This window comes from Cottoperca gobio, chromosome 22 (assembly GCF_900634415.1).
Source record: "Cottoperca gobio chromosome 22, fCotGob3.1, whole genome shotgun sequence".
NCBI lineage: Eukaryota > Metazoa > Chordata > Actinopteri > Perciformes > Bovichtidae > Cottoperca > Cottoperca gobio.
This window is the reverse complement of record NC_041376.1, coordinates 14,643,256-14,670,362: the sequence shown is the minus strand read 5'-3', so window position 1 is coordinate 14,670,362 and position 27,107 is coordinate 14,643,256. Positions and strand designations below refer to the sequence as shown.

Genomic DNA, 27,107 nt, shown 5'->3' with positions numbered 1-27,107 from the left:
TCTAGGAACCACAAGTAACCCTGCAGTCTGGGAGCGTAATGCTCTAGTTGGTTTATAAGGTACTATGAAATCTTTAAGATATGCTGGAGCCTGACCTTTAATTGATTTGTAAGTCAGGAGAAGGATTTTGAATTCTATTCTGTATTTTACTGGGAGCCAGTGCAGAGCAGCTAATACAGGAGTAATATGATCCCGTTTCCTTGTTCTAGTCAATACACGTGCCACTGAATTTTGGATCAACTGAAGAGACTTAAGCGACTTTTTGGGACAACCTGATAACAATGAGTTGCAGTAATCCAGCCTTGAAGTAACAAATGCATGGACTAGTTTTTCTGCATCATTTTGAGACAGGATGTGTCTTATTTTTGCAATGTTACGTAGATGAAAGAAGGCAGTCCTTGAGATTTGTTTTATGTGGGAGTTAAACGACAGATCTTGATCAAAGATGACGCCAAGATTCCTTACAGTGGTGCTGGAGGCCAAGTTAATGCCATCCAGAGCTTCTATGTCATTAGAAAATGCGTTTCGGAGGCGTTTAGGGCCAAGTATAATAACTTCAGTTTTGTCTGTGTTTAACATCAAAAAGTTTCTAGACATCCAAGTTTTTATGTGCTTAAGGCATGCTTGAAGTTTAGCCAATTGATTGGTTTCATCTGGTTTAAGTGATAGATATAATTGGGTATCATCCACATAACAATGAAAGTTTATAGAGTGGTTCCTTATAATATTGCCCAAAGGAAGCATATATAAGGTGAATAGAATCGGTCCAAGTACAGAACCCTGCGGAACTCCAAGACTGACTTTGGCTGTCATGGAGGATTTATCGTTAACAAGTACAAATTGAGATCGCTCAGATAAATAGGACTTGAACCAGCTTAGTGCGGTTCCTTTTATGCCAACACAATGTTCCAGTCTCTGTAGTAGAATGTCATGATCAACAGTGTCGAAAGCAGCACTGAGGTCTAACAAGACAAGAACAGAGACAAGTCCTTTGTCTGATGCCAATAGAAGGTCATTGGTAACTTTCACCAGTGCCGTCTCTGTGCTATGATGAACTCTAAATCCAGATTGAAAAACCTCAAATAAACTATTATTATGTAAAAAGTCACACAACTGTTTTGCGACTGCTTTCTCAAGGATTTTAGCGAGAAAGGGAAGGTTAGATATCAGCATATAGTTGGCTAAAACCTCTGGATCAACACTAGGCTTTTTAAGAAGTGGTTTTATTACAGCTACTTTAAAGGATTGTGGTACGTAGCCAGATAATAGAGACACGTTGATCATATTTAATAACAAAGTGTTAATTAAGGGTAAAACTTCTTTAAACAGCTTAGTTGGAATCGGGTCCAAAAGACAGGTTGATGGTTTAGACGATGAGATTGTTGAAGTTAGTTGGTTAAGGTTGATTGGAGTAAAACAGTCTAGATATATTTCAGGAGTTACAGATGTTTTTAAAATTCCGGAGGTTGAAGTTAAGTCATTACCAATTGAGGTCAGGAGGAGATTAATTTTGTCTCTAATAATTATAATTTTATCGTTAAAGAAACTCATGAAGTCGTCACTACTGAGTGTTAATGAGACTTCCCACAAGGCCACATTTATGAAACTGGTGCTGTGTTCATAAAAAATCCTACAGCTGAAGTAGCTCCTGACTGGCTGACATAAGAGACTCCTAAAAAATAACTTTGGGACTTCTAAGTTTCTGGACTAATAGTCATCTGAACACTACATTTCTAGGAAAAGTCTCACAATGGGCCTTCTCAGTTTGGTTCTTTTATGTTTCTAATAGAGTTCAGGTACATTTATCTGCACCTGGGTTTCCATTTGTATGTCTGGTGACAGAATCTAGTTGTTTCTCAAGCTCCCAGTCCATCTTTTTGTTAAGGATCACTAGCCTGGAACACAAAATCTAATTCAACACCGGGGTCATTCTTCAGTCAAGAGCATAAGCTGACACATGTGTGTGGTGTACATGAAACCATGAATAAATATGTCCCTAATAGACACTGATGACTCTTGAAACCACCCATCCATGAACAATTGAACAATTACTGAACCCAAAAGTGGGAAATTGTCATGCTTATTATATCAGAAACAAACCCCCACACTGGAAGTAAGCTTGAAAAGCATCATCAAAACTGAAAACTGATGTAAACATTATTAAAATACTCAAGTGAGAAGTAATCTCACTTTGATTTGATGTGATTTGATTTGATTTGATTTAATCATGTAACCGCTTCAACATTTTCAAATGTCCTGGTATAAGTGTATTCTGTCTGACTCACAATGTGCATGAAGCTTCTTGGAATAAATCATGTTCATTCGTTTGTGAAGGGGAAATTCTGACATTGCACAACATTTTTTTAGGTGAGCCAGGAAACTAACTGAAGAAACCACAGATACTGTACACACACACACACACACACACACACACACACACACACACACACACACACACACACACACACACACACACAGAAGGCCGAACCCCTTTGTGTCCTGGTAAATCACGAGATGCAGTTGTTCTCATGTCACTGCACAGCTCTACACCTAATGATCCACATATGGTCATGTTTACAACGTGTTTTCTGGAGAACATTTGGACCTGAAACTTACATTCACTTTGTTCACACACAAGAATGAACTATTTGTGAAAGTAGTTTCACCTTTAATAGTTTAGGGCACTTCAGTAAAAGTAAAAAGAGGGTGAGGATACATACATAGTCTGCCATGATATTTAAAAATAGCCCATAGTGTTGAGGGTTTGAAATCTGACCAATGTGATTTAGAAGGTAATATACCCCCCTGGCATTTATCACAAAAACACAAACAAAGCACATGACTTGAGTCTTCTCATGCAGAGTGATCTTGGCAGCTGCTGTTCAACAAGCAACAAATTGAATTTTGATTAATGGAGGAATCAGCATGTTCATGTTTGTTACATCACTGCCAACATTAGCATATCTTTGAACATTCCTTACTGTAACACGTGACAGCAAGACTGTTTTGTCATTTGTTTAACTTGTCACACCATGTGAAAGTTGACACGCCTCACCTCATGTGTTTATACACAGACGCCCACTAAAAAGGAAATGTCTAGAAAGCTGTCACACCACTTCATGCGTCATAAACTTAAGGTCATGACTCCAGTGAAACAGAAGTGTTTTAAATTGCTATGCTAAGGTGTTAAAAAGAGGTCAGGCTGACGTTTGCTTAGACACATGCATTGTAGATTATGTTATTAAACTTCATTCACAAATACTTCTAAGTTTTTTACATTCAGTCAATAAAGAGAAAACTCCTCAAGAACATTAGTTATCTTGATAAGCTCTCAATCCTGTATCAATACAGTGTCCACTACTTTCACAGTCATCTTAACACAACAGATAGTTTATACTTAATCGTGACTTAATCAATAAATGCCTAGACGGAGATAAAGTAGGCCAGTGAGACAGTGAGAAATGTGATGGGCTTTCCCTGTGACAGACAGCTCTGAGCTTCTATCAGTGTCTTCACTTGTCACCATCTTCCTCACACCACAGGAGTTCAACCCATCTAACCCTTTGACTGGCTGGGGCATATCACCCGATATTAGAGCACACCCTGTTGCTATAAAAAAACAAAACACACATCAACCATTACAGTAGACAATAAAAATAAAAACTCTTGTTTTGAAAATGTATCTTTTTATTGAAGAGAAGAAGTTTACAGGGAGACTCATGGCGTATAATTGAAGAATAAAAGACATACAATGACTTACAACCTCCTTACAACCTCCAATACGACTATATCTTCATTACGTCACAAACAATTGTATTGGATAGAATTACATTGCACACATTATTACATCCAAACCCTTTCAGTGTATTTATAATTATAGTATAGTGTATAAAATATAATATATATATATATTCAGATATAAATATGCTAACATTATTTACTTACTATATTATATATTTATTGTATTATCCATCAGTACAAATATATCTATTAATATATATGAGAAATATAAAAATAAAAACATGTATATTTCTCTGTGCAGGGAATGACTTAAGGCTTCAGATGAATATTAAGAGTTGTACTGCTACAGGACACTGAATGGGCACGCCCTGGTGCTGCATTACGAGTCTCCGAACTTCCACAGCTTTGGTTCCCGTTAACACCAATATGAGGTCCTGGACCTGGGGAGGTTACTGCATTGCTACTGGGCGTTGGTCCTAAAAGTATACTAGCTGTCTGTCTGCTTCCACAGCCTCAATAACTATGTATCTGTGCACCAAAACATCATAGCCAACTAATGGCTGTGCAACTATTATCAAGGGAATATTAAGTACTATTATTAAGTGTTCCATATCCAGTCAGATATACATCTAAAGACAACTGTGGTGGATTATGTCTCAAATGTAACAATGACACAGTGAATGAAGCTTACAGTGTCACTGTAACTCAACATCTGTCACACTGACGGTCTTTGCTTGAGTGATAACCACATGTATCCCAAATCACATGTGTGTACACATTGTCCTTAACTGATTACATTCATTTGTAAAGTGTACAGCCTTAGATAATATATAAAAGCAAAACCATATATGATAAAGTGTTTCCCTGGAACCTTTTCTTGCAGCAATGGCTTGTTAACATGATGGTAGTGGATGTGGGTTTTTAGAACCAAATTAAGAACTGATCAGCGATGCTAATACATGATTGGGCTACTAATCCCATACATTGTTACAGCAACACAGTTTAAACTGTGACATGAATAGATAACACAATTTAGGTAGCTGAAATACGGATTTAAAAAAGGGTGTGTCATTTTTTTTAAACAGGGAAAAGATGGTTCCCTAAAGAAAGGCACAACACACTGATTTTGGCCAAATGTAAAGAGTAGTGCAGCAGAGATAATGTAGGAATGATTAAAAAGCATGACTATAGTTTTCAGCATGAATAGGTCATAATGCCTATACATGGCGTGCCACAGTATACTGAACTACTTTAGATTTCAGTCTTGAGCTACCATCCTAAACTGCTGTGAAGGCAACGTTCTACAACTTCACAGGCGAAGTGTAGAGGCGTCGTGAGATACAAGCTGCATATCCTATCAATAAAAATAGAGTATTATTGGAAAACTTGCCAGATGAGGGAAATTCATGACATTTTATATAGTGATGTGATTTAAAAATACCTGGAATTCTCTTTCTGCATTTGTAGCACAAGGCACTAAGGAGGACGAAGAAGAGCCCGACCAGCAACAGGACAGCAACAGTAATACCAACAGTAGGACTCTCTGTCAGGAGAAGAGAGTTTTTCAGTTAATATACCAACAGACAGCATTTTATTTGACCTAAAAAGTCAAATTATTCTTTCAAATACCGTAATTATCACAAAAACTATGCATTTTCTTTAAGCTTACTATTATTCATGCATACTTTGAATGGAACTCTACACAGTGGGGAGCCATGTAGCCCTCCTACACTCCTCTATAAAGAACTAATCATTAAGGCAATACATTTTGTAAATACAAAGTTACTGTATATTACATAATAATTCCACAGATTGTATGATGCAATTTATTGGAAAATAGTGGCACAAGTTTGATCCCCCTGCTTGCCTTTACAGAGGGAAGACAAACAACGCTGCCTGAGGCCTGGAGGCATTGTCTGCTTTAGGAGAAAGCCAATGTAGCTTGTTAAATGACAAAGACTTGCGGTTATGAATGGAAACTGCTTTGAGATTTCAAACAGGAAGTACACACATGATGTAACCTTACACCAACAATATCTCACGCATTGACGGCAAAACCCAAAGAGTGAGAAAATGAACGGAAACACTGCTGCTCTAGTATGTAACCCATATTTAATACAACGATTACCTAACATAATTTATGTTTTTTAGTTCATCCGTACCTTTTGTTTCCTGAGATGTTCCGAGAGAAGTTAGAGTGCAGTTGGCTGTGAAAAGAAGAAATGTGTACATCAGAACATTGGATGACTGGAATCACATTTAAAAATGCTTTTAAAGATACAACTGGAAGACAATCTGACACAAGGTAAAGGTAGAACAAGATGTTTACAATGACACTGGAAATATATAGCATATACCCCTCACAGACAGAGTTAAGTGACAGGAAATGACACTCACTTATGCAGTTAGCTGTGTAATCTGTCCCCTATGGAGAAGAAACAAAGGGGCAAGACAGAGGTTATTTTCAGCAGAAGGAAGACATTTTCAAATGAATATCTTTAGCACTACCTTTTTAGTACCTCTGATCAAACTGGTCAAAGTTATCATATCTTATCAATAGTGCCATTATTAGTGTGCAGTTCACATGGTAAACGTGCAGTACCTCAGAAGGGCAGTGACGTTTAAACAAAATGATTTGAAAGCATTTTGAGGTGATGAGATGGTTGATGTTGGAGTCCATCACCAGGTCAGGGTCTCTACTGCTTTGATGTGCCAACACATGGTCCTGAAGTGAACATAGAAAGGAAAAAATAAAACAGTCCATCACACAAACCATACAACAAAAACCCTCAGGTCTGTTCTAGTGAGGATACAGTGCTATGTTCATCCAAACAACGGACATGTATGTGTGAGCAATATAACTACAAATAGACAAGTGAGTGATGTTTTGAAATGAGTTAATCTTCAATTCACTGCTGACAATTTGACATCATAGCATAAATACATAACAGCAATAACGGCTCCGTTCAGGTGAGTCTGTGCCCGGATCTGAAAATGTTTAATCTAAATTAAATGGACCTATTAGTCACAATAATATTGTTAATACAACTGTGCTTTTAAAATCAAAATGTTTGAAATTATAAATATGTGTAACTAGAAAATGTATCACGTCAGAAAAGTAAAAAACTGAGCTGGACTGTTCTGTCTAACTTACAGTTCCGTTGGCCCACGAGAATGGGCAGTTGGATTCCTTGACATCAAAGACCCGAGACCCGTCTGAGACGTTGTAGAATGTTCGGTCTGCATAATGGGTGATGGTGCAGTTAAGGTTCTGTGCACTGCAAAGTTGTAGAAGGACACCTGGGGACAAAAAGACAAATAAAATCACCCAAAACAAGATTTGGTTATGAAGTGTTCTTAGCGTCAATGTTAGATCGACTACAATAATGCAAACATGCACAATAGTAGGGTTGCTGGTTCAAGTCACCGACCTGACCTAAAAAAATGGAGTGTGACTGCTACTTGGAGAGGTCCCAGTTCACCTCCTGCCCTGTCGTGGTGCCCTTGAGCAAGGCACCGGACATCCCCCTTCCCCCCCTCACTCCCCAGGTGCTGTACATTAGCTGCCCACTGCTCCTAGTACTAGACTCCTGGTACTAGGATGGGTTAAAAGCAGAGAACACAGTTCACTGTGTGCTGTGTGCTCTGCATGTGTGACCATTAAAAAGAGCCCATTCTATCTTCTATGTACAGCCGGTGTGTGGGGTTACCATGGAGCCAGAACATAACAAACTGCGCCCCGCCCACAATCAAGTCAGATAATGTATTTCCGTGTGTGCGCGTTTGTTTGAAAACAACTCTTGATACAATAAATCTCGGTTTAGCAGTGACAAACAATTAAAACATCAAATCTAACTTTATATTTCTCAATTCCGGCAATTAAGAAATAACTTTATCCGAATTTCTAGGCTCGATTAAAAAAATTATTGTCATTACATTACATTAGGCCTACAGCTGTCCAAAGCGACATACAATAAGTCATATTATGAATATACTATACATAGATAGTATGCTATACATATACTATACATAGATAGTATGCTATACATATACTATACATAGATAGTATACGATACATATACTATACATAGATAGTATACTATACATATACTATACATAGATAGTATACTATACATATACTATACATAAATAGTATACTATACATATACTATACATAGATAGTATACTATACATATACTATACATAGATAGTATACTATACATATACTATACATAGATAGTATACTATACATATACTATACATAGATAGTATACTATACATATACTATACATAGATAGTATACTATACATATACTATACATAGATAGTATACTATACATATACTATACATAGATAGTATACTATACATATACTATACATAGATAGTATACTATACATATACTATACATAGATAGTATACTATACATATACTATACATAGATAGTATACTATACATATACTATACATAGGCTACATTTACAGAAAATACCACAAACGTCCTCTAACTATATCACAGGTAACAACAGGTAACGCGGAGTGAACGTGTTGAATCCGGAGCGGTTTAGCATTTTCTAAAATGGCTAACTAAAATAAAGTCGCTCACGTTATATGACATGTATCCTTCTACAACAATGATTTCACATCGTTCATTGTGTACAGTTACATACAACATGCGGAGTAAGATTTCTCATTCAGAAGTTTGCCGGTGTGAAGAAACGTCTGAGTAAGCAGAAACACGTTGAACAAACTTTGAACACTAAAGTATTTGCAGGTTACATGTTTTGGATTCAATTAATCATTTAAAACAATTCAATACTCACATGAAAATAAGCAGCACTTAACGACGTACATGATTCTACACATCTCGTCTCCCTACTGATTTGCTTCCCGCAGCAGCTTCGTAGTGTGTGCAGGGACAGTTGCGACAACAAACTCACTTCCGATCTACAAAATAAACGTTGTAATGTTTTTTTAATGAAATTGTGTTTTCCCATTGAAACCAGTCAATCATTGTTACCCCTCTACAGAGCAGCATGAATGATTATGTTTGGCCGTTTAAAGTTATTTCCATATCCCCTTACTAGTCTATGCTGCTGCCATTTTGTTATCACTCTCCCCCATACTGTTTATTCTGCTTTTACTTTTGAAAATATAGCCGGAAACAGCTTTAGCCTTTCTGTTAACCTTATTTTTTTTATAGTGGTCGTAGTCCGGCTGATGCAAGGTGTGAGTAAACTGCAAGACATGTGAATGCCATCATGTGATGATGAAACGTAACAATACGGAAATGGGTTTTGATATTTCAACCATTTTGACCTGAAAACGTGCAATGTATTGTAATGATTAGTAAAGATATGTAAAGATAAGCAAGTAATCAACTTTATACAAAAAGCAATAAGTGCTTTTGATGTTTTTCAGTTCACTTTACTTGTTCAGTGAGAAAAGTCCAGTCTGTCTTGGGCTTGAACAAGTGCACTGAAATCTGGTTGAATGTCTGAGATGGATATGTGCAGGACAGCTGACAGCTGATCATCAGTGATGGAGGATCTGTATCTGGATTTGTTGAACTTCATCACTGAGCATGTCTGTTCACATATGTAGGTAGATCCAAAGAGGACCAGAATCTTCTGAGCATGTCTCCTCATGTGTGGAAAGTGGAAAGAGTAAAACTCAGGCAGTGAGACTGACCTAAAGTGCTCTGACAGAAGTGTGTCAGACTGCAGGTCAATTAGTTCAAGCTGAACATCACCGGGTGCATCATTCACATTGCATGTAAATGGGGAAAAACCATGTGCATTTCATTCTCAACTGTTTTAAAGTCATGAAATCGCCTCCAAAACTCACCATGCAGTGCTTCTAACATGGATGAGTACCTGTGGAGGTGATCAGCTGATGGTGTGGCTTCCTTCAGTGTTGGCAAGTGGGTGAGAATGTTGTCTTCCATTTGGCTTGAGAAGCTGCAACCTTCTCATGAAAGCCTTCACTGCGCTGTACATTTCATGCACAAAAAGGCCCTTGCATTGCAGTTTGACATTTAGTTCACACAGTCACATCTACAGCAAAACCAAGGTCTGCCATCCAGTCTGCATCTGAAAGCTGTGGGACGTCTTTTCCTTTCTTCACACAGACGTCTTGAATCTCAGCTCTCAGGTCCCACACTGAGCCACCTGACAGCGGCATGGTAGCCTGTCACGATGTTCAGTCTCATTTTCCTCCCAAAGTGCAACAAACTGTCTGTCACAGTGCTTGACATCAAACAAGCTCTTGCCCTGATGAAGTTAACTATTTTAGTTACACCATCAACAACATGGTTAATTTTTAGAACTGACTTACACAACACTTCTAACCGGCCATCATTAAGCTGTTCACGCGCGCGGCGCCCATACGTAAATAAAGTAAAAACGGCACCCTTTTCAAAATAATAGCAACACAGTTAGAAAGTTATTTACACCATGCACGCAATACAATGGTGTTGCTTTTATTTTGAAAAGGGTTCCGTATATACTTTTTCATATATGTTATAATTTACGATTGTCCTCACGCGGGCCGGACAGGGCCGGCCAAAGGGCCGGATGTGGCCCGCGGGCCGTACAATGCCCAGGTTTGCTCTAATCGATAGATAGATACTTTATTAATCCCGAGGGAAATCTTCATCTGTCTCACCCTATTTATTAAGTGTTTCTTAATTATTGCACGGACCTTAAGACAACAAAAGTAAAAACAAAAGTCAAATTTGTTAATTAAATGAATTAAGAGAAACAACACATATTTTCCTATAGATCGTGTGCATGTGACGTCACGCTTATTACCAAACCCAGAAGTCAGCCATGTTGGTTGGATTACACAACCAAGACTGCGGCCGTTCACGTGTGAGTTGCTGCAACGCTTCGTAATTTTCTTTGTATTTAAACGTCTAAGATTGAAAGAAAATGCCAACCTTGTCCGCAGTGTATAATTGTGGTAATAACGTATTCATGACCCAGAGAAACGCTTCTTTAGATTTCCTACAATCATCAAAAACAACGATTCACAAAAGAGGGATGAATTACTGTCTACCGATCGCCGTCAGCTGGTTTAGCAACATAACTCGTGAGGATTTAACAGAAGACAAAGCACAATTCACCCGTGTCTGTGTGGCGTCCACTTTATATCTGGTAAGAGCTCATGCTAAAGCTATGTTTTCAATGTTTACGTTAAACATTTGTGCTTATGATATACCCGAACACTGTAAGACCTCACTTCTCCACATCGCTGACTGGTAAATAAGGCACTTTCTTTACATGTGATGGCAGCCACTTGCTCTTTTCTTCTGTGCATGTTTTTGTTTGGCTTATTCTTGAGACTACTTCACTTGCGAAAAGCAAAGCACCAATGTGAGAACATGGTTCGCTTAATCCAGCCATACAATCACAGTGTGCGAGGATAACATCGCCACTCACTCACAAACCACGGCTTGAGCGGTGTATCTCGAGCTCTTTGAGAGTGATTTACACGGGCATGGACGAGCACCCTGTCATCTTTCAGTGGTTTGGTAAGAAGACTACCAACCCAGCCAGAAACAAAGACATTATAAGCATCTAAGCTCTTGTATGCCTTCATTTGTGCGTTGGTTGCCCACGACGTTTGTAGCACAAGGTAGTTCACAATATCCGGAATATTCAATCGGCGGTAATGAATCTAAATCCTCAATATAATCCGACGGCTTTAGCGTGTACGGGTCACGGCCTGCAAATTTGGACTTTTTCCTCTGAATCTTGCCTTTGCAGAGGACTCCAGAGAGTCACAATACTTTGAAGAAGTCGGAGTTGTATTGCTGTTGTTGTTCGCTTTAGACGCCATTGTTGATTTGTTATCCAACCAACATGGAGTCGCACGCATACGTCACACAGTTTTGTCACGTGTTTGCACACTATCTATATGATCATTTGTTTTTATATAAAATGTATTCAACCTGGAAAAGCCTCTCTAAAATGAAAGATCCTATCTTCATACCTGTTTGTGTGCATTAAGTTAATCATTTACTACTGATTGATTAAGAATTATGGTAACACTTTATAATAAAAGTACAAATCCTAAACTTAAGTAATGCTTAAGTTATGATTATTGTTTTGTAAAAGTATAAAAAATGAACTGCAATCAATAATTTATTCCCTAAATACATTTTTATATCCAATTGAGGCTTCCCAGTGATGACAGTGATGATTACTGAGGGTTGCAGCTGCTTGTTAAGTCTCTCATTCTGTTGTGTGGACTCAGTATCCAGAGGACATGAAGGTGATATTAATAAATTAGACACGTGCACTGCTGACATCTTGTGGCTGAAATTAGTATCAAATACATATCAAATGTGTTGGAGCGTGGGAAATTATTTCTGTTCAGTCATTGCATGAACATAATGCAGAGTAGGAAAAACAGATGGAAAGTGTTTTACTTTCATTTTTCTTTTAGTGAAGTTTTTTTTTTTGCTGGCGAACTAATTCAAATGAATTTTAAAATAATACAAAATATTATTGTTATTATTGGTAGAATAACACAAATATAGTATTTTCATAACCGTTCCATCAAAATACATGCGTCCTGTTTTTCACACACTAGTTTTACAATCTAACACCGACCTGCAGTTTCTGACTAGTTTTAAGTTCTCATCAGTTAATATACTGAGATGTAGCAAATAAATTAGACATAGTTAATGATAATATTAGAATAATGACATCATTAATTAGCCACCCTCTTGTGTTCCTTCTTCTTGTGTTTTTAATTACCTTTTTAAAATTAATTTCTTTAAGAAACATAGAGGGGAGACATGTTGGAATACTGACCATTACTCATAGTCATAATATCTTTGAAACTTTTTTATAGTCTTAATATTTATAGATATTAGTGATCAATACTTATGTATCTGCTAAGGTTTGTTGTTTAAGATTTTTTTTTTAATTAGTTTTGGATTATTTATTAAAAACATTTATAGAATGAAAGCATAAGAATAATTATAACTACTTAGTTACAGTGGATAAAAGATGGAAACAGCTTTAGGAGGGTCTCACACACCCTAACCCATCCATCTAAATATGGTTCTTATTGTTCAGACAATAATTTGCTATCAGAAACTTGTTTATAGTTTGTGGAAATTAGCTTCACGTTCTCATCAGTTAATATAAATTATGTTATGTATATATTTATATATTGTTCTTGATGGCATTAAAGGATTTGCATTACTAACAATAAAAAAGGGATTTGAATAGAACATTTTCTTAAGACCTTCTTTAAGCCCTTTCCTTCTTTTACAGTATTTCTTTTAATAAAGAAATAAGGCTTGAAAATATAAAAAGTCAGCAGCGGATAAACCACCAGTTGTGTAGTGCTGTCTATTATTAGACCTATAGACTACTATCGGTTTGAAATAACTTCACTTATTGTGCATGTCATTATGAAAACATCAATTAAAGGGTTGTCATCACGTTATCCCTCGACAATTCTGTGTATTTTGCACGTGGACTTTTGATTTATAAGTTGCTGAATACGTTTGTGCTCTTAAAACTTTACAGCATCACTGCCAACAACACCTGCAGGTGTCCTCTTGGTCACAAATGTTATACATTACATATTGGTTGCAGTTCACCATATTATTACCTCAACAAAGACTTCAGCTTCAAAAAGGGTTGAGAGACACAAGATGCTGTCAACATTCAATCAAAGCAACAAAATTAATCCAGTCAAAGTTGTAAAATAACAAAACATGAAAAAAGTAAAAGAGGAAGAGTGAATATGTATATAAGCCTGAATAATGTAAACACATACATAATAAGTGACAGCAACAGTGTTGACCTTCACCTCATTTAATGAACTAGTATTTAGTTTTATCACTATTTCTCCTCATGTTTCTGTGCATGTGTTCCCTTCTTGGCAGAGACTTTACTTTTTAACTCCTAAGTGTATCTTTGTGCAGTGAAGTCTGTGTCCTCTTGGTCTCAGACACTTTCTGTATTGTCGTGATCAGTCAAACAAAGGTTCTGGTGTGTTTTAATGGTAAATGGCCTTCAAAGTAACACAGAACACATGAGCACACCATGTTGGCGTATATGTCCACTGCCAGTAGATGTCAATGCAGGGTCTCGACATTACAATAAAAAGCTGAATCCAACATTCAACACAGAGATCACAGGATGGACAAATTACACTTTCAAACTCAAAAGCAGCAGCATTTCTGTGCCACAAGTGGTTCATACGTTGATCTGCAGCCGGATGCTCATTCATGTATCTGTGACAGAGGGCACATGCAGCCGTTTATAACACTTCTTGTCGAACTCTCTGTTTGTAATCACAGGAACAGAAAATATTTTTATACAAATAGATTTAACCATACAAGTCATGGTGTATCTGAAACTATGCTCCAATAAATATGGCCCAATAGCTCTCTCCAGAGGTGACAGAGGCCACTACGGTGCAATTCCACTCCTGGGACTTCCAAACATTTTGACAGTCTGGGAAACTCTCAGGTTCTCAGGAGAGCTTGGCTTTCTGCTCTGGTTGTTTTTTTTAATTAAAAGAATGTCCAAGCCAGACCCTTAACCGAACTCAACCTGAAGCTGTAAATATCTGCACTTGTCTTTCTATACATTTACATTTGACTGCACAGCTTCCGACATACTGCCTCAGACAAATGTCCAAACCCAACCCGGGACGTTTTCTGCTGATTTGATTCTTTGTATTCTATTTCCAGAAGAGTTTTTAAATGAAGAAGAAAAGCTGATTCAAAGAATGCCATTATCATCTAAGCTACTTTACATTGTTAAACTGATTTGTGCCCGCTTGAGCCTTGAACTTTTATTTCATACGTTTGCTGAAACTGGTGTTAACCGTGTATGTACAGCAATGCAGAGCTATCTGAAGTCATATTAATGACTAAATTAAGCACATTTGAAGTTTAAGAACATAACTTAAGCTCTGCATTGCCTTTGTCGCTATGTTAAGCATTTAAGCATCAATATAAAAATGCATTTAAAACATTACAGTGATCAGCAACAACCAATTAAGAGCCCTGCGGCAGATCTGGTGGAAAGTCTGCAGGATTGCTTTATAGAGCTGCAGTTCTTCCAGCACAAACACAGCTGAAGATATCAGAGATTCGGTCAATAGCAGACGAAGAAAAATGTACGTCTGAATTCATGAGTGAAAGCCAAAGAGATGTTTTCCCCTGAAGATGGAACATTTCCATTAAGGCAGTGAACAGAAAATGCAGTTGTAGCAATAGTACCACAGCCTTGAGGCAACATTACACAGGTATGAATCTTCTCACTAGAGCAACTACTAACAATGATTTTTTTTTAATAGATTAATCTGCCAATTACCAGGCGAAACCCAAAGGTTACACTTTAAAAAAATCAGACTGAAAAAAGTAGCAAATCCTTACAAAAGACAAAATTAAACTATTTTACTCAAACTCTCGATCAATCGATTATCGGTGCACGTTGTTATTAAGTAGTGAAGTAACGTTTAAAAAGTAAAAATAGTACAACGCAAATAGCTTTTTGACTGACTGATATATTCAAACTGGTAATGTGAGCGTCCAACCAAACGTGTCCGCTTGGCTAGATAGTTGAGAACAAAAGAACAAGGTTGTGCAATGGTTGTACATTGAGACTAAAGAGGTAACAGTGATCCCATGAAGCTCTTGGGGTCAGAGGTACATGAGCGCACAAAAAGTTTAAAAGAAAATACATTTGGAATAAACATCAGATACCAAATTTCACTTTTATTGAATTTTATGTAAATTAATGAATTAAATTAAATTCACACATACACAAATGCCAAAAAATAACAGTAAACAAAAACAAAGTAAACTAGCAAAGTAAATGCAACAATATAATTTAACATACAGTGGTAGAGTGCCAATAAAACACTTTCACCCTCGTGGACTTCATGTTTGATTTTTTAAACTATGAATCACAGGCGAGTAAAGCAACTCGCTGGCCTGGTGAAAGAATAGACCGTCACGTCTGGAATAAAGAATCGTTTAGTTTGAAATTTGGTGCCATTTGGAGTTTCCTACAACGTTGGGGGGAAAAAGTAGAATGAATACTGTGATCAAAGTAAAAACAATGAAACAGGACACGAGTGAACAGAGGCACTGTATAGAAGCCTGAATAATGAGCTTGATGCTTATTGACATTAAATTCCCTTACATTAAATATGTGCTTTTCAAAGTGGATGAATGTTGAGTGCAAAAATAGATTTTGCATTAGAAAAAAAACTAAGATTGTCATTTCATTCACATCCATTTTTCACACAAGCACTCTTTGACCAAAACATACACACTTTTTTTTTTTTAAAGCTTTTGTTGCCCAACAAAAGGCTGAATCCTTGAAGCATTTAGGTAGTAACTTTATTGTATTACTTTAAAACTAGTGCATTGGTGGCCTTCACCAGTGACTTTTCCCTCTAATCCGGTTACATTTCTCCATCTCTAGGTAAATAAAATATGCGACGGCACCCTTGTTGACCTTTATCTCACGTGACGACCTGTTCAAACCTCAACATATTCTCACATCTCACTTTGTACACTTACAGTATATTCTGTACATCCACACACTCACTTTCTTTAACGCAAGGTACACAAGCACATACCACAAACACATTACTATCAGTGAATGGGTAGACGGACACATAAAAGGAAGTGATACACTGACTGTAACAAACATTAAATGACTGCATGGGTTTTTCATAGAAAAGGGATTAATTGGTTTGTATTGCTTTGGCCTGTTCTGTGAGCAGTCTGCTCTTGTTGTCCTTCTCTGGTTGTGCAGATGCTGGAGCATCAGAGAGCCACTGGACTGAACCACTGAGAGGAATTGGCAGCAGGGAGAATGTGGGAAACTTTACTGATGTCACAAAATGTCTGTTTTGCCACAGTTTCCAACCGTGTTTTACCACCGTTTCTCCTCATGTTTCCCTGTTTTCCTTCTTGGCGGAAGCTTCACTTTTAGAAAGTGTCTTTTTGTGTGCTGAAGTCTGTGTCCTCTTGGTCCCATTTTCCTGGGGACAGGCACTCTTCAGTGTTGAAGTCCTGAGGGTTTACCCCAATGTCCAGGACCTGGGGGTTAGTGCGAGACTCAGCGAGTCTGGAGGAACAGAGGAAAACAGACATTTTATTAGCAACTGCGCTGATAAACCGTGAGTAGTGTTAAACTGTTGTATTGTGAAAGACAATTCATGACATTTAAAGGAATACTTCACCCCCTAAAGGGCCATTTGTATATCAATTACTCACCCTGTGTTAACTTGAATTTGTTGAACGAAGAATCCAAAAACGGAGCAAATATCCATTTAAAAACTCTCACATAACTCATGGAGTGTAATCCAAGTCTCATTTATCCAGTAGTATACGTACTAAACAAACACATACATTATTACTAAAACCTTACTTTTTCTAAACACTTCTGCTTAGACAGGTAGCGTGAGACTGTTTATGTGTTAGTGTTTGAAATCGTCAGGTATAGGTATCAGGGAAAATGCATGCGTTTGGGAAGTAGTGAGCATACGACTGGATAAATGAGTCTTGGAAAATACTCCATGAGTTGTGTAAGAGTTTGTTGTTTTGATATCGGTTTGCCGTTGTTAAATGCAGACAAATCTACTTCAAATCATTAAGAATCTTCTCAGTTTTTGGACCCTTTGTTCACCGAGGAGGCCGGTGAGAAAAACAACGTTTTCCTCAAGAACTCAAGGTAACACGGGGCGAGTGATTGATTGCAAATGATCATTTTGGGGGTGAAGTATTGCTTTAAAAAGCTTGTGAACAACTTGTGAACAATGGTAAGTACAATGTGTACAGAAAGTATGAACATAAACATAACTAATAAAAAACAGTGGCATCCCTATATGTAATGAAAAGAATCCTGATAAAATGCAATCCTGGCATCCCAACATTATCACACACACACACCCCCACACACACACACCCCCACACACACACACCCCACACACACACACACCCCCACACACACACGTTTCATTCACCGTGACATTTCTCATTCAGTGTCATGGCACTAACACAGGGTTCGTACAGCTTTTCAAGAGTAAAGTTTAAGCACTTTCCAGGTACCTAAACCAAAAATGTCCAGACTCTAAAAGCCTTTATCATCACATCTAAAATGTACAGAATTCCTTTATACTCACAGCATTTTTGTCAAGGAGTAAATTCAAATGCAAGCATATTCCTAACACAACAGGTACAATTAAGCATTTTAAGCAATCAAGCACAAACTTTCAAGACTTTGTACGAACCCTGGAACAGAGTGCAAAATGGATGGATGTGAGGCGGAGACATAAAACACTTGTGATGGAGACGTGGACACACACTACATCAGGTTCTGTGGCAGTGAAAAATGAGGGACCCCCCCCCCCCCCTCAATGCGTCTCTAATTAAGTCAAACAAGTCGTGTTAATGGTATATGGCCGCAAAAGAAAGCGTGAAACTAAATGAGTCTTAACCAATCTGGATGAACACTGATATCCAGACGGATGAGCTTGAGTAGTGGGTTGACTATGAGGAGAATGGAGGTGGAAGTCACTAGTGCCAGTGAATGACGTTGTTACCTGAGTAGGATTCAAAGCTATCCAGACTGCGGCTGGGGGTGCAAATGAAACATCACAAGTCAGGCAATAGTTGAACTATTCTGAACAGCCTCATAATGAAGTGGAAAGAGTGGATACATTTATGTGGACACAGTGTTACTCTATGTCCATAGTCTTGTGCGTTAACATAAGACCATAGCATTATCAAACATTCCCTCACAGTGATCAACGGGCTGAAGAGGCTTTAACGTCTACAACAGTGACCAACACACCGCGGCCAGCAGATGGCAGCGCATGTCTCTCGAAAAGAAATACAAATGATCTCAACACATGAATTTATTTTCAGCTCGAAAAGTAAAATAGAAAACTATTATATAAGCTCATCTAAGAGAATTTAATGGCACTTTTATGGCACTCATTACAAAAATAAAACAGGAATCAAAGTGAAGAAACGCCACGCTGAACCTCAGAATCAAAACTTTGGCGTTGCAGTAAGGGAGCAGATGTTTTTGCGATGCCCGTTTATGAGCGCATAATTTAACATAACACGGCAACTATCAGGTACCATCATTTAACCATCATTGTGTAATATTCTCCTGCACAGAATCATAAATTGTCTCTAATGTCTAATCTCTTCTGCTGTGACCCCGACCTGACCCAGTACAATCAGCTTCTCCTGATGGACAAAGATGTCAACCCGGCCCCTCGGGCCCGCTGACTTTCCTTCAATTACAGAAAATCTACATGTGGATGCGTCTGTACTTACGCTGGGAGCATCCTCATTAATCACAGAGCGGCAGATTAACAGTGTTTGGGTGTAATTACAGTGTGTGCAGACAAATAATCATCTGATAACAGGGCTAAAATGGCCTCTTAGCGCTTGATTACAGAGACCGTGGAGCCCATTCCCCCTCGCACTAAATGAAAGTGAGAGAATTAGAAGCCCCCTGTCCAATTAGCAAAGGCAGTAAAAGGCAGGTCCAAAGTGAATAAATGCAGTAATAAAGTATTGAATGAGTCTTCTTGGCAGGCCGGAACAAACAGTAAACAGTTGCACTGTTCCACCTGACAGCAGACCACCGCAGCTTATCGCAGTGTGCTGCTGTTCAGACTAAATTGCAACATTAATCACAGTGGACTCCATTCAGATCAGTTTGTTGACATCGCAGACAGAGTTTAAGCAATTCCAAATCAATGCAGACTTTGGACTTCAACCTTGAACCTGCACATTTTGAGAATAAAGTTTTTTGATATGAATACCAAACAATGTTTCCCTCAGCAGCACTCATTTGTAATCACAGGCTTTCTGAGCTCATATGAAATCAGTGAGTGGGCCTGAGCTGAGGGTAAACAGAGCCTACAAAAGCAGCATGACTCAGGGCGGGTGTGTCACGGCCTGTAAACTGAGCCCGTCTCCTGCCCGTGGGAGCGCTCCGGGGCGAACCCAGCAGAGGGAGAGGCAGTGTTTATTGCGAGAGCAGCCCTAAACCACAGGTAGCTATTTCTAGAACAACAGCCCGTGTGGCTTTTTAGGAGAGACGGGGTTTTAGGGAAGAAAAAATTAAATCCACACTGGGTCTCACCTTGAGAACGCCTCGTCCAGACCGTCCTCCAACTCCTGCAACACAGAACATACACATGTTGGTTAAAGTTAAAGTGTATAAGTAAACAGTGCTTATTCATCAGATGTTAATACGTTCACTCACACACGTCAGGGCGTTCTCACCCCACACTCGTCACACATGGCAGGTTTGTCAGTGGCGCTACGCGTCATAGTTTGACATGATCTCTAGCGTGCAGGGCTCCCTGTAGTGGCCGTAGCAGTTATGACGGAGGTAAGGGACTAAATTAGGTGACATAGAATAAAGTAGGGCTGTCCTCAACTTAACAAATTCTCTGTCGCCTAACACTCGTATGATTTTGTCGATTAATCGATTATTTATTCGAGAGGGTAATGTACTTACCTTACGCAACATATTTAACTTACTTATTTTACTTTTCCTAAAGCTAACAAAGTACTAACCTAACGTACATAACTTGTGTCACATATGTAATGTGACGTTAACCAGCGGACTACCCTGCACGTTGAACAATGAGCTTTGACCAGCATGTAAGGAGCTTGGCGTGAGAACGTTTTGCACATGTACACAGTCCCCTCTTGCCACTTGTCTCTAGACTCACATGGTTTCAGGAGGTTAATCTCGGCTACTTGCAGCCCACACCCTCCCCAGCAATGTGACCATCTGATGAGGCCAGCTCTGTTCAATAGACTATTGTGTGACACTGTGTAGCAGCTGTACATCTGTAGAATGCACTCCTTTGAATACAACAGGAATCAGGCACTTTGGCTAATTAATCAAGTGTTTCTTTGGTGGCATTCTTCTCTTCCCATCTTATTAAGCCTGAACAGCTGAAACTCACTGACTCTCGTCTTACCCATACAGTATTGTTGTTCTCTGTTGCATGATTATGCACCATAAAGGGATCCGATTCAGTCTGCTTTGTTCCTGAGTGGACCAGCGCCACATTAGCTCCCTCTGCCAAATCCAGAAGTTTTCCTGTGGCTACCTCTGGAATACAAAACAAACACAAACACATATAAATTCAATAAAATCAACACGCACTCTTCCACATCCACCATTAGATTCCATTCCTAGCCCAGAGACAACAGTTTAACTCCCATACAACAGTGCACAGCATGCACGCACAAAGTCTCTGACACCATTAACATTGGTATAGGTCTACTTTTTTCTTATTAAGCCTCTAATGTATCACAGCGATGCAGCCATCTGTGATAGTCACTTGTGATAAGTGAGCATGGAGTAACCCCCCTGACCACGGTGACACCACTGATCTGTAATGGGATTGGCTTGTAATGGCCTTGCCTGATGATTAATGTGTCTCAATAATGTGTGTCAACACTAATTTCTGTCTAGCCTTAAGGCTAATGTTGTCCATAGGGAGCGGTGAAAGCTCAATGACTCTTGTAATGCCACTGTAGTACCACTCAACTCTGCTGGAACTTTAAATACTTCAATGACCTTTTCCCTATTATCCATGTTCACATGCGAGTGACACAGCGTGCAACAGCAATTCCCTTTGACTTGTCCTCTTTGTCAACACTGGCTCACAGGCATTTGGAGCATTCTGCTGTTATGAACAAGGCAATATTATGGGACTGTCATTCATGGGGAAAGAGAGGGGGTGGGGGGGGGGGGGGGGGTCAAGACTCATCTGCAATACCCTTACTGAACAGTTTAGGTGTGTGTTATGGTGTAAGTGAGCAAACACCCAGCTGGCATATTTACCTAGAGCTAAAACGATTGGCTGATTAATCGATTGAAAAATAACTGTTTTGATAACCGGTTATTTGTTTTAGTCATTTATTTAAAGCAAAAATGCCAAATATTTGGTGGTTCCAGCTTCTCAAATGTAAAGATTTGCTACTTTTCTTCATTATTTATGACAGTAAATTAAATATCTCTTTTGATTTTGGACTGTTGGTTGGACAACACAAGCAATGTGAAGATATCACTCTGGCTCTGGGGATTTGTGAGGAGCATCTTTCCCTATTTTGACATATTAGACTAAATGATGTTGAAAAACGCAGGCTGAAAGTGTCCATATAGCGGCTTTTTTTCAATTGTTCCCAATGAGGAGAGAAGGTATGTGGACGCAAGCGTCCCCAGTTAGTGCGGTGATATGTTGTCAAGATATTGTCGTCATAGAAACAAAACCACACGCTGCATGCTTTTTTGATGAAGCGCTCCCTGCCAGAGAAAAGCTCTATATGGAAAAACCCATAATCGGCAGATTAATCGATAATGAAAATTATTGTTGCTCGCTGCCCTATATTTAACCCTGAGGAGAGAAGACGACCTTGTAAGGATGATCCGTATACAGCGGGATAAATCCCCGAACAATCAGGGTGACACACGGAGGAGTGTCATTTCTATTTTGTAGCCACTGTAAGAGGCCTGGCGCCGGGAGAGAGCAGAGGGTATCATGTCTGCTGAATAAAGCTGACTCACCTCTGACAACACAACTGATCCTGAGAGTCTCTCTGACTCGGTGTCATTTGATAAGCCAAAGGGAATGAATGGTACATAAAGTGCAACCTTCTGATAGCTATAACAATCTGCTGTCCCCAATCATTGCATTAGGGCAGAACAGAAATACTCAGCCCGTTTCAAAAGGCACTCAGAAGCTTCTACCGTGCACTGCTCTGATGTACAATTACTCCAGTTCTCTTTACAGAAGTACAATCCTCTAGCAGACAAATGGTCCACTGAATGGTCAGTGGGATAACGTTGCTCCAATAACGCACACCAAGCCTCTCTGGTGCCAGAATATGTTTCCAAGTCCTACTTTGTTGAGTCTTCTCACTAGGGATCATCCTTAAAACCCATGTCGGCCATAAAATGCGACACATTCAGGGCCACAGCCCCAAAAGAAAGTGTCAGAACAGATTTATGATGAGAGATCTGTCTCTGGCTGGAGGCCACCTGGCTGGGCAGAGGGGAACGCTCAGTACAAAGATCATGTTTTCAGATGCTTTTTGGAGTTGCATGCAAAAAGAAGAAAGATTGCCTCCGTCTCAAACTGATACCTCCAGTACTAAAAGGATCAGAAGCACAGATGTCGCTTACAAAGTGTGACAGGAAGAAAAAAAAAGGCACACACAAAACAGAGTAACAAAGAGAAATGAGGAATAAGTGTACAGTCATTGTGCCACTGGCAACAAGATGCTCCTCATCTCTTTGTGTCTTATACTGTTGGCAATACATGGCACTAATAATGCCTTAAGGTTGTCAGGCTCACTGGATATCAACATGCTAACAAGGCATTACCCGCATCTCAAGTCCTGGAATCTTAGTAAATCTGATGGGACAATGGGAGTCACAGCACATGGAGGCCTCTTCATGCTTTTTGTTTTCTACAAACAGGACTGTGATTGTGCTTCCAGTGAGGCAGAACACGGCTGTTTGTCCATGAACAGTTCTCCATCAATATCATGGGGAGCAGAGAACCAAGATGTGTTTTTAATGGGTCTAACAACACGGCAAGGGGGCTGAATGTTTTCAAATGAAAACAACCATCATCATACATAATCACCTAAACATTTAATTTGCTGTTAATTGCAGTGACGTCGCGAGAAAGAATAATCGAGTAAAATGCAGATTGTTGTCAGCTGACCTGCAGCCTCAATAGAAGCCAACCTTTGAAAAGTGGCTGAATACTCTTCCTCCCCCCCTGAGGCTACGATTAATGTGACAGAGAGGGAGAGACAGAGAGAGAGAAAGACGTGATGATGGGTGACATGACTCACCTCCTCCCTTCAGGCTGCCCAGGCTGGCCGAGCTGTCCGACTGAGAGTTGCTGGCTCCTTCTCCGTCTGAACCCGACTTCACTCGCTTCTCTTTCTCTGTACGAGGGAACCACACGGGGTGGAGGAGGACAAAAGAAGAAAAGAAGTGCAGTCAGTGAAAGACAAGCAAACTAGGATTCAGGAGCTTGTCACCACACACCTGTTTCATTTTCTAGCTGCTTTAAATGTTTCACTAACGAAGCATATCATGAGTGTAAACAAATTAGCAGCAGTAAATTGTCAGATTAGGCAAAGGCCATTACTCAAGCCATCTGAAACCCAGAGGAGATGGTAACACACATTCTTCAAACAGTAAATACAGTAAGTGCAGCATTTAAATAGAGTAGTCATGGCATCTGGGTCAGATGGATAATACGCTGCTCGCTGCAAACATTCTCACCTGCTCAGGAGAAGGATTTCCACACAGCGCAGTTCACCAAGTGCAACTGACAACAGCTTTCATTGTATTTCATGCTCTCTTAAACTCATTCTAGAGAAAAGTAGTTAGAGGGCCCGTATTTCTCAAGCATTTTTAGAAATGCTCCTTGTAATTGCACTGAAAGTCAACCTTGGACTAAACACACTTGGGACTAATCTATAAAGCCTCTCCATGAAAAACATGAAATCTTCTTTCACTACAACGCTCAACTGTTGTGTCCCACTTTTCCTGTAATGTCAGTCTTTCCCTGTAGCAATATGAACACACAGCATCACATATTATAGCCCCACTATCATTTGAAATAGCTTTACTAAAACTGATATAGGACCCTATAAAAAGTTGGACCCTCGTCGTGCGCATTATAAGGCGCATTAGCGCGGTCCAAGTTTGATTTATTACTTCCAGAATTGTTGGTTCGGACAGAATAATCTCTGTTGTGCAGCTGCATTTTCCTCCTTATAGAAAAGCTCAACGTTGTGAGGACATCGGGTTTCTGCAGGGACGGCATGGTATTTCCTCTGCATCCTGCACAAGTAGGTGTCAAATATTATTGAGCTTTTGTCAAAACTAATCTTTCAATAAGCTTATCGTTATCAAGGATTCCCAAAACATCTGTCCTCTCACAGAATATCTGCCTGAAGGCCTTAACCTTCTCTCTGGAGGAGAGATAGGAGGGATTTCCTGCCGTAGGTTAAGAGTTTCTAACGGGTAACCTCTAAATGACCTATATAAACAAACTAGACAATCAACGAGAAGATTGGATATTTTCTAAATAGTTAGAGCCCGTCTCCAGGTCCGATTCCCGGCGACATCAGACGAAACGTTTACAGCACGTAGACCAGAAGAGCAGGAGGTGATCTTTCTTTTGAGCTACTTTTGACGTTGTATTTTGTGATTATGTCCGATACTTGTAGTTGCTTTAACACAATTGAAAAAAAATGCGTCACCCTGAGACTTTTTGGACAGTCAGGAGTGATCTGCTCTGGGAAACTTGATGAATACGAGCCCAATCTACTCACACACACGCATCTCTGCCTACTAACATACAACATACAACATACAACATTTCCCATGATGTGACAGGTTAGGCAGATGCTCAAACAAATCAAGAACTCGCACAGGAAAACACGAGACCTGCTGAACAAGTGTGAACTCCCCGAGGGGCCGAGATGTTGACCTACTGTAACTCAAGCTTTCCATACTGTGGTTAAAGGTCCATTTCTGTTTAACTAGACCTGCTTACAGTAAGAAGGCGTTTATTTCATCATCATCCTTGATCATAAAAAGCCCCCCGCACATTTCCCATGAGCCCTGGTAGCTTAGTGATGGCAGTGTTACTAAACTTTCCCCCAGAGCACCTGTTTCTCCCAATGCCTTTCCAGTGCATAGTTTTCAGCCTGCTAAACAGCAACTTTACAGATCTGCAAGTTGAAAGCCAGCTGGAGTGTTTACAGTGAATATTCTATGAACACACATTTATGAACAGTGTTGGGCGCAGTCGTATGCAGAGGAATGTGGGTCAGGAACGAGTGGTGGGCTGTGGAGAACCACTGTGGGTGGTGGAGAAGAGTTTGTAACAGAAGCAGTAAACTAGACTAGACACACAGTAGATTTCCCCTCAGTCTGCCCTGATCCTCCAGGGTCGTGGCGCTTTAATGAAACAGACTCAAAAGGATTTTTTCCCCTCTCCCTATCTCCCTTTCTTCTTCTCTGCCACAACAGTACACGGCTACTTCTTTTTGAAAAAACATCCTTCTTTTCCCCTCCATAACCAGCTTGACATCATCAGTGACACCGTCGTACTGAACTCGAAGAAAACAGCAAATTAAAACTGCTTGGTAGGCCCTCTTAGAAAAAGAAGAAGAGGAAAGGTGAAGAATGGCGAGGGAAGGAAAGAGCAAGCAAGACATAATGAAAAAAGGAAACGTGGGAGACAACAATTATGAGGTGAAAGAGTGAAGCGGCAGCAGACTTAATATTCAACTCAAAGTTACAAACAACCAAATGAAGAGGCGTGAGACAAGGATCCTGTGGCCTTGATGTTGGGAAAAATAATCCCTCCCCAAAATGGAAATGTTAAAACATTACCACACAGTAGAAGAAGAAGAAAAGCACAGGGTAGAAATGTGAAGTAAATAATAAATAAATAAAATGCTGCATACAGTGCATGTGTGTCTCCAAAGGACTGCATAAATAAGCTCGCCTTCGCCCGAGACAGGATCAATGGCACCGACTCTGAATCTGTCAGGGGTTGAGTTCCCACTGACACACGAACACAATCATTTTCCTTTCTCTCTTACACACTCCCCATCCCAACAGCCCTCGCTGCCCCGCCTTTCATGCTCTCTTGCCCTCTCTTCTGCTCATCCCCCATCCCCCCCTCCTTCGCTCTCCTCGTCTTCACCCGTCTGCCTCCTTATAATAAGCAGAAGCGAGTGCTGTGATGGGGGGAGGAGACATGAGAGGGAAAAGAAAATAACTCGACAGAGGGGGTGGGGGTCAAGGAGCCAGGTGCAGAGCAAGTCAAGACGGCAACAAAGGGATAAATCACAAAATTCAAAAGCACGCCAACAAGGCAACAAACATGTAAAGATGAAGAACATTGGAGGGGGGGGTTGTGATGCAGAAACAAATATTATGTGGCGAGAGCCGCTCATTTACACTGGAGTCATACATGCATTAAATTACACGCATGTTCTGCTGAGCTGTACAAAAGAATATGTGTGACACCAGCCTGACACAGCACTTTGATTGCCTGCCGTGTCCAAGGCGGTGCCTGAACACGCACTGTCTGCTTATCTCCTCAGTGTAGTCTGCTTTTCTAAAGGTGCCTATATAAAGAGGTTGAATGCTTTACGACTGTGACATAAAACTAAATATATAAAAAGGAGGAAAGGAATACCTTTACAGTTAAAATAGTTTCCCTGTAAAAGGAAGATTTACCTCCAGTCAGCACACCTCTGCCCCAGGCTAACCTCCTCCCCAC

The 27,107-nt window shown here is 39.7% G+C and overlaps 2 protein-coding genes across 7 annotated transcripts in view; both read right to left on the bottom strand.

Moving 5' to 3' along the window:
• Positions 1 to 3,686: 3,686 nt before the first annotated feature.
• On the bottom strand, positions 3,687 to 8,662 carry LOC115027434 (uncharacterized). Of its 2 annotated transcripts, XM_029460773.1 has the most exons (7): positions 8,561 to 8,662; positions 6,896 to 7,041; positions 6,344 to 6,466; positions 6,139 to 6,166; positions 5,904 to 5,948; positions 5,183 to 5,284; positions 3,687 to 5,095 (listed from the first exon to the last, which is right to left on the bottom strand). In XM_029460773.1, the coding sequence occupies exons 1-7, from the start codon at positions 8,601 to 8,603 to the stop codon at positions 5,043 to 5,045; spliced, it is 540 nt and encodes a 179-aa protein (XP_029316633.1). In that variant the 5' UTR covers positions 8,604 to 8,662; the 3' UTR covers positions 3,687 to 5,042. The 2 variants fall into 2 exon arrangements, with proteins under 2 accessions (XP_029316633.1, XP_029316632.1); XM_029460772.1 differs by having other exon boundaries at positions 3,687 to 5,284.
• Positions 8,663 to 15,472: 6,810 nt separating this feature from the next.
• ldlrap1b (low density lipoprotein receptor adaptor protein 1b) overlaps positions 15,473 to 27,107 on the bottom strand; it is a 32,704-nt gene continuing 21,069 nt past the window's right edge. For 2 of the 5 annotated variants that reach the window (XM_029461437.1, XM_029461442.1), the window contains exons 6-9: positions 23,644 to 23,739; positions 20,751 to 20,884; positions 19,898 to 19,932; positions 15,473 to 16,858 (exon numbers count right to left, since the gene is read on the bottom strand). In XM_029461437.1, coding sequence (XP_029317297.1) covers positions 16,720 to 16,858; positions 19,898 to 19,932; positions 20,751 to 20,884; positions 23,644 to 23,739 — 404 coding nt within the window. In that variant the 3' untranslated portion in view covers positions 15,473 to 16,719. Of the gene's footprint in view, positions 16,859 to 18,335; positions 18,368 to 19,897; positions 19,933 to 20,750; positions 20,885 to 23,643; positions 23,740 to 27,107 lie in introns of all 5 variants that reach the window. The other 3 variants (XM_029461441.1, XM_029461440.1, XM_029461438.1) reach the window with 3 other exon arrangements.